Below are 14,508 nucleotides of genomic sequence, written 5' to 3'. Positions count from 1 at the left end.
CAAGCATCTTTGCATGCCTCATCATCACTTCGGTAGAACGTGCCCTCAAGACATTTATGAGCAGGACCACTGATATATTTCTTAAGGTAATACAGCTTATCTGCTGAAGAGATACCTGTTCTCTGAATGAGTACATAAAGGATGCCTTCCATTCAATAAAATGAATTGGATCCCTGTTAAACACAGCAGGCTCTGGCATTAGGAGCCTGTTAACGGCTTTGCTGTTCTGAATAGAACAGGTAAGACACATCAGTGAGGGATGGTGTTGTGACATCATGTGAAGGCTGATATCTGTCATAGGTGCTTTGTAGTCAAACTTAAAGGTCTGGCCATCCATCCATCCATCCATCCATCCATTTTCCAAACCGCTTATCCTACTGGGTGGCGGGGGGTCCGGAGCCTATCCCGGAAACAATGGGCACGAGGCAGGGAACAACCCAGGATGGGGGGCCAGCCCGTCACAGGGCACACTTACACACCATTGACTCTCACACGCACACCTACAGGCAATTTAGCAAGTCCAATTAGCCTCAGCATGTTTTTGGACTGTGGGGGGAAACCGGAGTACCTGGAGGAAACCCCACGATGACATGGGGAGAACATGCAAACTCCACACACATGTGACCCAGGCGGAGACTGCATGCGCAACTTCCTTCACTGCTGTGGCTAACAGACAAAAGGTGATCCCTGAAGCGGTTAGTATTCTGTAATAAAGTACGACATTCCAGATGGGGTGGTGCACGCTGATGACATCATGCACATTATGTCCACTGGGATGGAGAACAGGTGCAGGATTATGACATGTTTAATGTTTCGTCATATTTAGGCAGCAGTATCGCCCCAGCTAGTGGGGACCCGGGGACCAGCTGGTACAGAAGCGGGGGGGCAGGGATGTGGGAAACAAGCTGATAGGCGCCCCCCCCCGTCTGACGCTCCCTGCTCACCCACGAGTCCCAGGCCGGCACGGCTGTGGGCCAGTCGCTCACAGAGCAGGCGGCTCCATTGATAAGCAAAGCAGAGCCTTATTGAGGGGTGGGGTAGCGGGGGGGCGGGGGGCCCGAGTAACTGCCTCCGCTGCCGCTTGCGCAGCCCGAGCAGCCGCCCCCTTTGCCTGCAGCTCCCGAGCGGCCGCCCCTCCGCCTGCAGCTCCCGAGCAGCCGCCCCCTCCGCCTGCAGCTCCCGAACGGCCGCCCCCTCCGCCTGCAGCTCCCGAGCGGGCGCCCCCTCCGCCTGCAGCTCCCCAGCGGGCGCTCCCTCTGCTTGCAGCTCCTGCGCCCACGCCGGAGGCGCTCCCTCTGCCAGTGACTGTGCCCCTTTTGACTCCCGTTCCTTGCCCCATGCCGGTCCCTTCTGCCCCAGACCTGATCCTGGTGACTCCTCTGCCCTCGCCCCGGCGAGCTCGACCCACCACCAAGGGTCCTTATTTCTGTGTCCTGTAAGGGGAGAGGACACAGACGCAGGGCTGGGGTCCCACCCACCCTGCCCCCTGGCTCGCCCTCCCTCGCCTGCGCTGGGGCTTGGTCGGCGCCTGCGGGTCCTCGCCCTCCGGGTTGGCTGTTGCCTGCGGGTCCCCCTCCGCAGCCTCGTCGCCCTGTCTTGCTCCCTGCTCCGGTGCCTCGCTGGTCGCCTGCGGACTCCCCTGCTGCAGCTCCTCAGTTGCCTGCGGTTCCCTCCGCTCCAGCACGTCGGAGGACGTCGCCGCCTGCTGCGGCTACCCCCCTCTCCTTGCCCTCGCCTAGGTCCCCTCCAGCTCCTTCGTCCCCTTCCCTGGCTCTCCCTCCATCTCCCTCCTCGGCCCCTCCGTCAGTGCCTCGCCCTGCCTCCTCTGCTGCTCTGAGGTCCCTTTCGGCTCCGGCCTCCTGCTGCCCCTCTGACGGCCACCCGTCGCCCGCTGGGGCTCCCTCGGACTCCCCTTGGTTCCCCCTCCTTCTCTCCCTACTCCCCTGCCTGTCTCCCTCCTTCGTTTGCTCCTCCTCCCGGCTTTGTCCCTCCTGTCTCCATTCCTAGTCCCTTTGTTCCTCCTCCGTTCACTCCTGGCCCTTTTGTCCCGCCTGTTCCCGCTGTGTCTCCTTTCCTAGTCTGTCTGTCTGCCTTCCCTGTCCTTTATCAGGTTTTGTCCTACTTCTTGTCTCTGTGCCTGTTCTGTGTCTCGGTCATGTTTCCGGTGTCCCTTGAATGGTTTTGTTCTTCTTTTCCAGGTCCTGTTTCCCTCGTCCGTCGCCTCCTCTGGGGGGGGGGGGGGGGGTCTGTCATACCCGGCTCGTACGATCCTCATGTGTGCCACGCCCCCCTGATTATCCACGTGTGCTTCCCGGATCGTACCCATCTGTGTCCGATTATTTTCAATCAGTCCTGTCTATTTGAGTCCATGTCTTGCCCTGGTTCCTGGTCTGTCACTGATGTTAGTTGGCGTCTGATGTTTCCTGCCCTTAGTCCTGTGATTAAACCCCGTTTCCCCCTTATTCTACCGGCCTGCCTGATCCTTGCCTGCCTGCCTGTCCGTGCACCTTCCCCATTCACCGGCGATCTTAACATTGGGATTTTGTACCACTAACTTTTCCAGCCTCCTATTGCCCCCATCCCAACTTTTTTGAGATACGTTGCTGTCATGAAATTCAAAATTTCATGTATTCAATATTTTTCATGACATAGCAAAATGTCTCAGTTTAAACATCTGATATGTTTTCTATACTTTGTTATGAATATAATACAGGTTTATGAGATTTCCATATCATTGCATTCTGTTTTTATTTACAATTTGCACAATGTCCAACTTTTTGGAATTGGTGTTGTAATATACCACAGTGTTATTCTTTATCTGCAGTAACAGCAATTTTAATGGGGAACTTTTCAGTCTTTCTGTTACATTGGTGTAGATGAATTGAGGTCTTTATGTTTCTGCCTAATTCACAGAGACCAAATGGAAGATTGCAGTTCAGATCTACATGATAAATCGGGTTTATCATCCATATTGAAGGTTTGTATTTATTGCTGATATATATTTTCTTGGCTGTTATGTGAATTAGCTTATATTTTATACAGCTGCATAATAATAAATTCATCATCTTAAAGAAAATATGTTTTAAACTATGATTCACAAGTGAAACTCTGAAAAGGTTTGGTATAAGTAGCAATAATTAACTTTGACTGTTTATTTTAGTCGCTAGAGGAAAAAGCCATGAAGTTCCTAAAGGAGGAACTGAAGACGTTTGTGAGGTACCTAGATCAGAATTACCCAGAATGCTCTGAGCCTCAGCTGGAGGAGGACAATGACCTGGACTGTGATGGTCAGACGCAGAAGACCAGTGTTAGAGAGGTAGCTCTGAAGATCACACTGTACGTCCTGAGGACCATGAAGCAAAATGATCTTGCTGACCTGCTGGACAAGAGTAAGAGCTTTATAACATTATGTACATGTACAATATTGTGTAAACGTCATAGGCAGCCAAAGAAAAGGATGTTTAAATGGTCTTCATGTTGGTGTAGAACTACTATAATATGTATGTCAAAGTGTGTTTGCCATTTCAGAACCTCTCCCAAAATCAACCTAATATTTGCAGAAATCGTGCAGTATATCCCTGTATTTTTTTACTTGACCACTAACACACCTCATGTGGCTGATCAATATCTCATTGAGTTTTATACTTATTTAATTAATGAATGAAGTGAGCTGGTGGTGAAATTTAACAAATACATGGACTGGCTGTGGTGCCCCTGAGGAGAGGTTTGGGAAATGAAAAGGGGTTTTGTGTTTTTTTTGGTTCTGAGCAGATATACACTTACTACCCAGATAAATGGCTTTAAACATTTCCTTTGGCTGCCTAAGGCTTATTCACGGTCCTGTATGCGGTGTTCCATTAAAATACGCTTAATAAAACTTTCAGTTTCACATTCACAGTCACAGGGAAATATCAGGATATGTATGTGCAAAAAAGTGTGTTTTTGGAAAATATTCTTCCTCTCATATTGGTCAGGATCACGGTGAGAATTAGTGCATTTTTCTCTCATTTCTTTTCAGGACAGCTCATGCTGCAACATCAACAGGAAATAAAATGTAAACTTAAGAAGCAATTTGAGTGTGTATTTGAAGGGAAAGCTAAGGAAGGACAGCCAACACTTCTCAGTGAGATTTACACAGAACTCTACATAACTGAAGGTGGGACTGGAGCAGTCAATGATGAACATGAAGTGAGACAGATTGAAGCAGCATCCAAGAAAAGGCGAACAGAAGATACTACAGTCAAGTGCAATGATATATTTAAACCCTTATGTGGGCGTGAGACACCTATCAGAACTGTACTCACTAAAGGGGTGGCAGGTATCGGGAAAACAGTCTCTGTGCAGAAATTTATTCTCGACTGGGCAGAAGGAAAAGCAAACCAGGATGTTCACTTCATATTTGCTCTTCCTTTCCGGGACCTGAATTTGATTAAGGGTGAATACAGTCTGATTGAACTGCTTCACCACTTTGTCCCAGAACTGAAATCTTTTGAATCCACTGAGCTGTTTAGGTACAAAATCTTGTTCATCTTTGATGGTCTGGACGAGTGTCGCCTTCCTCTCGATTTTCAGAACAATGAGAGCTGGTTTGATGTAACAAAGAAAACGTCACTGGATGTGCTGTTGACTAACCTCATTAAGGGGAATCTGCTCCCATCCGCTCTCCTCTGGATAACCTCCCGGCCAGCAGCAGCCAATCAGATACCTCCTGAGTGTGTCCACCAGGTGACAGAGATACGAGGGTTCAGTGATGCCCAGAAGGAGGAGTATTTCAGGAGGAGATTTAGGGATCAGAGCCTGGCCAGCAGGATTATCACACATGTGAAATCATCAAGGAGCCTCTTCATCATGTGCCACATACCTGTGTTCTGCTGGATTTCAGCCACTGTGCTTAAGAGGTTTTTTAGTGAGACTGACAGGGGAGAAATTCCAAGGACTCTGACTGAAATGTACACACACTTCCTGATCTTTCAGACAAGTTTAACAAATGACAAGTATATGAAAAACCATGAAACTAAGCTTAAAGAATACAGCAAGGAATTCCTTTTAAAACTTGGTAAACTTGCTTTTGACAACCTTGAGAAAGGCAATCTCATATTTTATGAGCAAGATCTGACAGGGAATGGCATTGATGTCAGTGAAGCTTCAGTTTACTCTGGAGTGTGCACAGAAGTCTTTAAAGAGGAGTATGGGTTGTACCAGGAGAAGGTGTACTGCTTTGTGCATCTGAGCATCCAGGAGTATCTCGCTGCTTTATATGTGTTTCTGTCAAACTCATCAGCTGACCTGCTGAAGACTGCAGTGGATCAGGCATTAGAGAGCAAGAATGGACACTTGGACCTCTACCTCCGCTTCCTCCTGGGCCTCTCAACAGACTCCAGTAAGACTCTGTTACAAAGGCTACTGGGGCCAACAAGAATCAGCTCACATACCATTAAGAAAACAGCCCAATACATCAAGGAGAAAATACAGGAGAATTTATCTCCAGAAAGGACCATCAACCTGTTCCACTGTCTGACTGAACTGGGTGACAATTCCCTAGTAGAGGAAGTACAAAGATACCTGAATTCAGGAAACATTTCAGCAGATGACCTCTCACCTGCACAGTACTCAGCTCTGGCCTTTGTGATGCTGATGTCAGATGAGGAGCTGGATGTGTTTGATCTGAAGAAATACATCAGATCAGATGAACAGCACTGCAGGCTGCTGCCTGTGGTCAAGAACTCCAGGACAGCTCTGTAAGTGACGTGGGGATGGGAAATCATGTCTGGTCTGGCAGTAATACATGAATATTGTTTGAAATGTGTAATATATATTATATATTTCTCCTCATGGATTAATAAGTGAGTTTTATTTTGATAATCACAGCTATAGCTGTTTGTATAGCAGTAGCTAATCTTGACCACAGCCTTTATAATGACTGATGGTAGTGATGTCACTTTTTGTTTGTTACTACGTTTCCATTCCCATCCAGTCTGCCTTCTGATCACAGGCACAGCATCCTAACCTGCTATAGAAACAGTGAGGGCTCTTTATCCACAGGGTGTATAAGTGGTATGTGACTGTTATTGTCAGCAGGCGTGTTCATGTGATGGAGCCCAGAGCTGGGAGCTTCCGTATGACTGCTGTCTCTGGCTGCTCACTGGCGCCCTCTGCTGGCCTCAGCTGCACCTGGCTGAGGATGTGACGACACATCTAGTCTGGCAGAAATAAACAGTGTTTAAAATATAAAATGAATATGTATACATGTAATTTATTTCCCCTCTTTTATCAACAAGGTTCCTTTTTAATCTAGTTTATATTAACTGAAGGTAGTGATGTAGTAAAAACAAAAAAGAAGATTTCCACGACCATCCTTTGTGTAACAAATAACCAAAGATACAGCATCATGCAGAAAGGTCCAGTTTTCATTAATAGTGGGAAAACCACTTATATTTGTTTCAGTTCTGGATGCTGTAGGAATCATTTCTGTAAATACTGGGTGTGGTGCGTGACTCTTTGGGTTCGACCTCTGTGTCCATGAGCGGAAGGTTGCTGGTTCAGATCTCATTTTGAGTCCCCCCCCCCCACCAAACACTGAATGCAATTTCAGTTCAGTTCAGTTTTATTTATATAGTGTGTTTTCACAACATTACATCATCACAAAGCACTTTACAGCATCCCTGCCCAAAGCCCCCAGTAAGCAAGTCAGAGGGGACAGTGGCAAGGAAAATTACCCTAGAAAGAAGAATCCTTGGGAGGAACCAGATTAAAAGGGGGAGCCCATCCTCCAGGGGGCAGCAGAGGAAGCCCTAACCCTAACCAGACTCAGAGGGGGAGCCCATCCTCCAGGGGGCAGCAGAGGAAGTCAAATGATCAAGATGGCAAAGTCCTAATTCACATTATCCCAATCTTAACATTTCAGTCACAAAGCGGGGGGCAGGGAGGTGATGACAGGCAAGTGCTGGAGCTGCTTCAGATGGCAGGGAGAACAGTAGTACAGCAGCAGGGTAAACAGGGAAGATGTCACAGGCAGAAGGGTGAGCAGGCCGGAAGGAGGTAGTGGAGACGTCGCAGGCAGCAGGGTAGGCAGGATATCTTAAAAATGTGGGGTCTCCAGGCAGCACAGCCCAGGGTGAGTAGGAGAAATAAAATGTGCAGTTAGCCAAAGTAGGGGAGACTAGAGGCAGTGCAAACAGTTAGGTGAGTGCAGTATGTAAGCTCCGGCAGATATGGCTATGGCAGCATAAGTAGGAGGGAGAGGCAGGTGGGAACACAGGCATGGGGAGTCCCTGAATGTCAGCACTCAAATTCCACAAGGGGGTGTGAAGCTTCTTTAAGCTGCACCGCTTCTGTTTATCAAGCTCGTCCAAAGTACATTTCCTCATCGCCATCGTACATTGTGAATTGTGATTTTTTTCTCCCTCCACACCTCCCAGAAGAAAGAGAAAGATCATACAAAGTTGTGGTCCTGAACTAATTTATTACTAAAACGCCAGTAACAATGTTGCGAGGAGAAATCAGTGCAAGAGAAAGTGACAGAAACAAACTGATGATCGGAGAGAGGGAAGGGAGCAATGCCACAGCTTAAAAACCTGCCCTTATTCCGATAGTTTATATAAAAGCTGTCCAGCCGAGCAGCAGACACCATGTTAGAGTTCACCTTCACCCAGGTACACTGTCTGCACTTTGGGAAATGGTCTCTCCACACATCAATCAGACCATGATGGTCAATAACAGATCGCAGAACAGAAGCTGAACCAGGGTGAGGCTCTTCGTGATTCCTGTCGAGCACGTGCTCCAGAGTAGAATTAAAATCACCAGCCAGAACCACAACGCTCTCCTGTGACAGTGTCTCTAAGAACGTGTTTAAATCTAAAAAAGGCCACCCGTCCTGAGCCTACATTTGGTGCATACACATTAATAAAAGAGAACAACAGTTCATGCAGGTAAAACTGAACACGCAGGAGTCTCCCAGGTACAACATCTGTAACCACTGGTCGCAGGACTGGGACCCTCTGTGAGAACAGCAGAGCGACCCCAGCACTGACAGAAGAGCCATGACTAAAAACAACCTGGCCGCCCCAGTCAGCCCGCCACTGAGCCTGGTTCCCCTCATCACCGTGAGTCTCTTGTAAAAACACAACATCTACCTTTTTTACAGCAATATAATCAAACAACACAGCTCTTTTAGTAGCATTGCGACACCTGTTAATATTTAGCGAATCAAAAATCAACGAAGCCATAAAACTGGTAAAAAGAGCTGATAAAGGACAGGAAACATAGAAGATAAACCCTCTGTACTGCTAGCGGTGGCGTAACACACTCCTAACAGTGCCCATCAGCTTCTTGAAGCTGCACCGATTCTGTTTATCAAGCTTGTCCAAAGTACATTTCCTCATCGCCATCATACATGAAGCTAAAAACAGTTTCAAATCAGGGAAATAGGACTCTATCTTAGGTTTTCTCTGGCCTTTAGTGCTGTCCAGAAAGAAACAGATCTGCTCAAGAGAGTAAACCTTGGTCCTACCTACAGGGGTGCTGGAGTCCATGGAGGCCTGTGAGTCTTCCAAGTCATCAGCCAAACTCTGTACATCCTCATAATCTTTATCAGAATCCAGTAAGTGCAGGTCCAGCTCAGGCTCGGGATGTTCCGCTGCGGTGTGTCTACAGGTGGGTCAGTGCCGGGCTCAGCAGGTGCGGAGTCACTCACCGCGCCGCCGCCAGCGGGCCCTGCTGCGTCCGGGCCGGGCTCCTCTGTCAGCCCGGCGTCTCAGCGGGAGCGGAGTCACTCACCGCACTGCCGCCAGCGGGCCCTGCTGCGTCCGGGCCGGGCTCCTCTGCCAGCCCGCTGTCTCAGCGGGAGCGGAGTCACTCACCGCGCTGCCGCCAGCGGGCCCTGCTGCGTCCGGGCCGGGCTCCTCTGTCAGCCCGCCGTCTCAGCGGGAGCGGAGTCACTCACCGCGCCGCCGCCAGCGGGCCCTGCTGCGTCCGGGCCGGGCTCCTCTGTCAGCCCGCCGTCTCAGCGGGAGCGGAGTCACTCACCGCGCCGCCGCCAGCGGGCCCTGCTGCGTCCGGGCCGGGCTCCTCTGTCAGCCCGCCGTCTCAGCGGGAGCGGAGTCACTCACCGCGCCGCCGCCAGCGGGCCCTGCTGCGTCCGGGCCGGGCTCCTCTGTCAGCCCGCCGTCTCAGCGGGAGCGGAGTCACTCACCACGCCGCCGCCAGCGGGCCCTGCTGCGTCCGGGCCGGGCTCCTCTGTCAGCCCGCCGTCTCAGCGGGAGCGGAGTCACTCACCGCGCCGCCGCCAGCGGGCCCTGCTGCGTCCGGGCCGGGCTCCTCTGTCAGCCCGGCGTCTCAGCGGGAGCGGAGTCACTCACCGCGCCGCCGCCAGCGGGCCCTGCTGCGTCCGGGCCGGGCTCCTCTGTCAGCCCGCCGTCTCAGCGGGAGCGGAGTCACTCACCGCGCCGCCGCCAGCGGGCCCTGCTGCGTCCGGGCCGGGCTCCTCTGTCAGCCCGCCGTCTCAGCGGGAGCGGAGTCACTCACCGCGCCGCCGCCAGCGGGCCCTGCTGCGTCCGGGCCGGGCTCCTCTGTCAGCCCGGCGTCTCAGCGGGAGCGGAGTCACTCACCGCACTGCCCCCAGCAGGCCCTGCTGCGTCCGGGCCGGGCTCTTCTGTCAGCCCGCCGTCTCAGCGGGAGCGGAGTCACTCACCGCACTGCCCCCAGCAGGCCCTGCTGCGTCCGGGCCGGGCTCCTCTGTCAGCCCGCCGTCTCAGCGGGAGCGGAGTCACTCACCGCGCCGCCGCCAGCGGGCCCTGCTGCGTCCGGGCCGGGCTCCTCTGTCAGCCCGCCGTCTCAGCGGGAGCGGAGTCACTCACCGCGCCGCCGCCAGCGGGCCCTGCTGCGTCCGGGCCGGGCTCCTCTGTCAGCCCGGCATCTCAGCGGGAGCGGAGTCACTCACCGCACTGCCCCCAGCAGGCCCTGCTGCGTCCGGGCCGGGCTCTTCTGTCAGCCCGCCGTCTCAGCGGGAGCGGAGTCACTCACCGCACTGCCCCCAGCAGGCCCTGCTGTGTCCGGGCCGGGCTCCTCTGCCAGCCCGCTGTCTCAGCGGGAGCGGAGTCACTCACCGCGCTGCCGCCAGCGGGCCCTGCTGCGTCCGGGCCGGGCTCCTCTGCCAGCCCGCCGTCTCAGCGGGAGCGGAGTCACTCACCGCGCCGCAGCCAGCAGGCCCTGCTGCGTCCGGGCCGGGCTCCTCTGTCAGCCCGCCGTCCCGGAGCGGCTCGGGAGCATGGGGGAAGCAGTGACTACGGGCGGGGGGGTCTCGTCCTCCTGGTACCCACGGTCTGAGTCCAAGTCCGTTGCTACAGTATCGGCGCCCCTATGACTATAGTTCAATTTGAAGTGTAAACTGTGCTGCTAATTATACTGAAAACAAATGCTTATTGTAATGCTTTGTATTTTACTAATGTGTAGGATGTGTATGTCTGTGTCTTAAAGTGTTTTCTGTTTCAGGCTGAACAGCTGTGCTCTCATAGATAAACAGTGTGAAGTGCTGTCTTCAGCTCTAAGATCAAACTCTTCCCCCCTGAGAGAGCTGGACCTGAGTGACAATAACCTGAAGGATTCAGGAGTGAAGCTGCTTTCTGCTGCACTGGGGGATTTACACTGTAAACTGGAGATACTGAGGTCAGTATTACTGGGTATTCCACACCGCAAACTGGAGATACTGAGGCCAGTATTACTGGATATTCTACACTGTAAACTGGGGATACTGAGGTCAGTATTGTGTGGTGGCTGCTCTCTGCTGTACTGTAGGATCTCAGCTGTAAACTGGAGAAGCTGCAGTGAGTACAGAATATGCATTTTGCACAAAAGTAACTGGACAGCAAGAAAACCCACGATGCCTTTCAGCAGTTACATAATAAACAAACACAAACCGCTTCTGTTTTCTTCTCCTACTTCCTTATATCCCACAATCTTATCAGCCCTCGATCGATGCTAGAAATAATTAAGCAGTGAAGCAGGAAATATCCATTCAACCATATAATCCATGCAAAACATTTGTGTTGGTTAGCAAAAGTTAACAGCACTGTTACAGATAAACATGCTGACTTTAACGTGTTATGGACAAAAAAATAATGGACACCAAACAGAATCGGAATGATTGTTAAAATGATTTTTAATAATTTAATTGTTTTCTGAAAATCCATTATGTCATGGTCCCTATTCTCCTCATTTGAATACAGTGCTGCAGTGTAAAAAGTGGATTTAAAAGTGTTTAATTTTTTTAAGGGTTGGCCGGTGTGAAATCACAGAGAAATGCTGTGAGGCACTGGCTTCAGCTCTCAGATCAAACTCCTCACCCGTGAGAGAGCTGGACCTGAGTGACAATGACCTGCAGGACTCAGGAGTGAAGCTGCTCTCTGCTGGACTGGGGGACTTACACTGTAAACTGGAGATACTGAGGTCAGTCTGACTGGGTATTCCACACTGTAAACTGGAGATACTGAGGTCAGTCTGACTGGGTATTCCACACTGTAAACTGGAGATACTGAGGTCAGTCTGACTGGGTATTCCACACTGTAAACTGGAGTTACTGAGGTCAGTCTTACTGGGTATTCCACACTGTAAACTGGAGATACTGAGGTCAGTATGACTGGGTATTCCACACTGTAAACTGGAGATACTGAGGTCAGTCTGACTGGGTATTCCACACTGTAAACTGGAGTTACTGAGGTCAGTCTTACTGGGTATTCCACACTGTACGCTGGAGATAATAAGGCGGAACATAGCTAGTGATTTCAAAATAAAGCAGGAGTATCTAAGTCTACAGGTTGACTTAAAAAATAACATTAGACTCGCTACAGTAAGTGGAATGTCGAAAGGAAGATTGCACTGGAGGCTAAGGATGACATTAAAAGTTTCTTCCAATATTTTAACTCCAAAAGAGCTCTAAAAGCTGAAATCACTCATCTGCAGGATAGTAAGGGCCTTATAATTGAAAATTAAAATTTATATAGTAAATGAGTTTAATGATTATTTTACACGGGTGTTCACAGTAGAGGACATGCTTAACTTACCACCATTTAGTACAAATACAGTGTCGTATATAAACAATATACAGTCCCTCCACAATTATTGCCCCCCTTGTAAAGATTTGTAAAAAGGGTTAGAAAAAAATCCACCTTTTGGCGAAGCAGCTTATAGAAAATAGAAAAATCCAACCTTTCATTGAAATAAATTTATTCAAAGAAAAACAAATCCTTCATCAAGAAATAATTATTTTCAACAAACACACATGTGCCACGATTATTGGCAGCCCTGCTTTTAATACTCTGTACAGCCTCCCTTTGCCAGTATAACAGCACTGAGTCTCCTATGACATTTTATAAGGTTGGAGAATACAGAGCAGGGCATCTGAGACCATTCCTCTTTACAGAATCTCTCCAGATCGCCCAGGGTCCTCGGCCCTCTCTTGTGCACTATCCTCTTCAGCTCAGCCCACAAGTTTTCAGTGGGGTTCAGGTCAGGGGACTGAGATGGCCATGGCAGAAGCTTGATTCTGCGGTCAGCTGACCATTTTAATGTTTATTTGGACATGTGCTTAGGATCACCGTCCTGCTGGAAGATCCAATGAAGGCCCAGTTTTTGTTTCCTGGCAGCAGCAGCCAAATTTTGATATAAAATGTCCTGGTATTTCATGGACCCCATAGTGCCATGTACCCTAACGAGGTTTCCAGGGTTTTTGGAGGAAAAACAGCTCCACAACATCACAGAACCTCCACCATATTTTACAGTTGGGATAAGGTTCATTTCATTATAGCCATCCTTCTTTTTACGCCAAACCCACCTTGAATGTTTATTGCCAAAAAGCATTTTTTGTTTCATCAGATAGTTGAATTTGAGTCCAGTCAAAGTTGTATAATGTTTTGAAAACTCCTGGCACAAACATTTTAAGTAACTGACAGAAAAAGCATTGTTCTGTCATACCTTTCAAAATGTCCATACCTTAATCCCCTCATAAGTATGTCTGCTAGGTGGAGTCGAAGGTGCAGTATAATCCTGTTATAATGGACTTGCTTATAACGGAATATCGACTATAATAGACGAGGACTGCCGGTTGTGCACCTTTTATTACATGCAGAAAAAGCATCGGATATAGCGGACTCGCATATAATGGAGTGTGTGTGAGAGTGTCTGAGGCAGGGTACGCGTGTGTGAGAGTGTCTGTGACAGGGTACGCGTGTGTGAGAGTGTCTGCGGCAGGGTACGTGTGAATGAGAGTGTTTGCCGCAGGGTACGCGTGTGTGAGAGCGTCTGCGGCAGGGTACGCGTGTGTGAGAGTGTCTGCGGCAGGGTACGTGTCTGTGAGAGCGTCTGCGGCAGGGTACGCGTGTGTGAGAGTGTCTGTGACAGGGTACGCGTGTGTGAGAGTGTCTGTGGCAGGGTACGCGTGTGTGAGAGCGTCTGCGGCAGGGTACGCGTGTGTGAGAATGTCTGTGACAGGGTACGCGTGTGTGAGAGTGTCTGTGGCAGGGTACGCGTGTGTGAGAGTGTCTGTGGCAGGGTACGCGTGTGTGAGAGTGTCTGCGGCAGGGTACGTGTCTGTGAGAGCGTCTGCGGCAGGGTACGCGTGTGTGAGAGTGTCTGTGACAGGGTCCGCGTGTGTGAGAGTGTCTGTGGCAGGGTACGCGTGTGTGAGAGCGTCTGCGGCAGGGTACGCGTGTGTGAGAATGTCTGTGACAGGGTACGCGTGTGTGAGAGTGTCTGTGGCAGGGTACGCGTGTGTGAGAGTGTCTGTGGCAGGGTACGCGTGTGTGAGATTGTCTGCGGCAGGGTACGCGTGTGTCAGAGTGTCTGCGACAGGGTACGTGTGTGTGAGAGTGTCTGCGGCAGAGTACGTGTGTGTGAGAGTGTCTGCGGCAGGGTACGCGTGTGTGAGAGCGTCTGCGGCAGGGTACGCGTGTGTGAGAGTGTCTGTGGCAGGGTACGCGTGTGTGAGAGTGTCTGTGGCAGGGTACGCGTGTGTGACATTGTCTGCGGCAGGGTACGCGTGTGTCAGAGTGTTTGCGGCAGGGTACGCGTGTGTGAGAGTGTCTTTGACAGGGTACGCGTGCGTGAGAGTGTCTGTGACAGGGTACGCGTGTGTGAGAGCGTCTGCGGCAGGGTACGCGTGTGTGAGAGCGTCTGCGGCAGGGTACGCGTGTGTGAGAGTGTCTGTGGCAGGGTACGCGTGTGTGAGAGTGTCTGTGGCAGGGTACGCGTGTGTGAGATTGTCTGCGGCAGGGTACGCGTGTGTGAGAGTGTCTGTGGCAGGGTACGCGTGTGTGAGAGCGTCTGTGGCAGGGTACGCGTGTGTGAGATTGTCTGCGGCAGGGTACGCGTGTGTCAGAGTGTCTGCGGCAGAGTACGTGTGTGTGAGAGCGTCTGTGGCAGGGTACGCGTGTGTGAGAGCGTCTGCGGCAGGGTACGTGTGTGTGAGAGTGTCTGTTACAGGGTACGCGTGTGTGAGAGTGTCTGCGGCAGGGTACG

General features: G+C 50.9%; 1 protein-coding gene across 4 annotated transcripts in view; it reads left to right on the top strand.

The window, feature by feature from the left end:
• LOC125721541 (NACHT, LRR and PYD domains-containing protein 6-like) overlaps positions 1-14,508 on the top strand; it is a 166,540-nt gene that overhangs the window by 16,093 nt on the left and 135,939 nt on the right. For all 4 annotated transcript variants that reach the window (XM_048997478.1, XM_048997477.1, XM_048997475.1 and 1 more), the window contains exons 4-8: positions 2,914-2,977; positions 3,161-3,389; positions 4,019-5,738; positions 10,489-10,662; positions 11,269-11,442. In XM_048997478.1, coding sequence (XP_048853435.1) covers positions 2,914-2,977; positions 3,161-3,389; positions 4,019-5,738; positions 10,489-10,662; positions 11,269-11,442 — 2,361 coding nt within the window. The remainder of the gene's footprint in view (positions 1-2,913; positions 2,978-3,160; positions 3,390-4,018; positions 5,739-10,488; positions 10,663-11,268; positions 11,443-14,508) is intronic.

The sequence above is a fragment of the Brienomyrus brachyistius genome, unplaced genomic scaffold (assembly GCF_023856365.1).
Source record: "Brienomyrus brachyistius isolate T26 unplaced genomic scaffold, BBRACH_0.4 scaffold34, whole genome shotgun sequence".
NCBI lineage: Eukaryota > Metazoa > Chordata > Actinopteri > Osteoglossiformes > Mormyridae > Brienomyrus > Brienomyrus brachyistius.
Note: the sequence above shows the minus strand (reverse complement) of the source record. Positions and strands in the feature narration are given on the sequence as shown.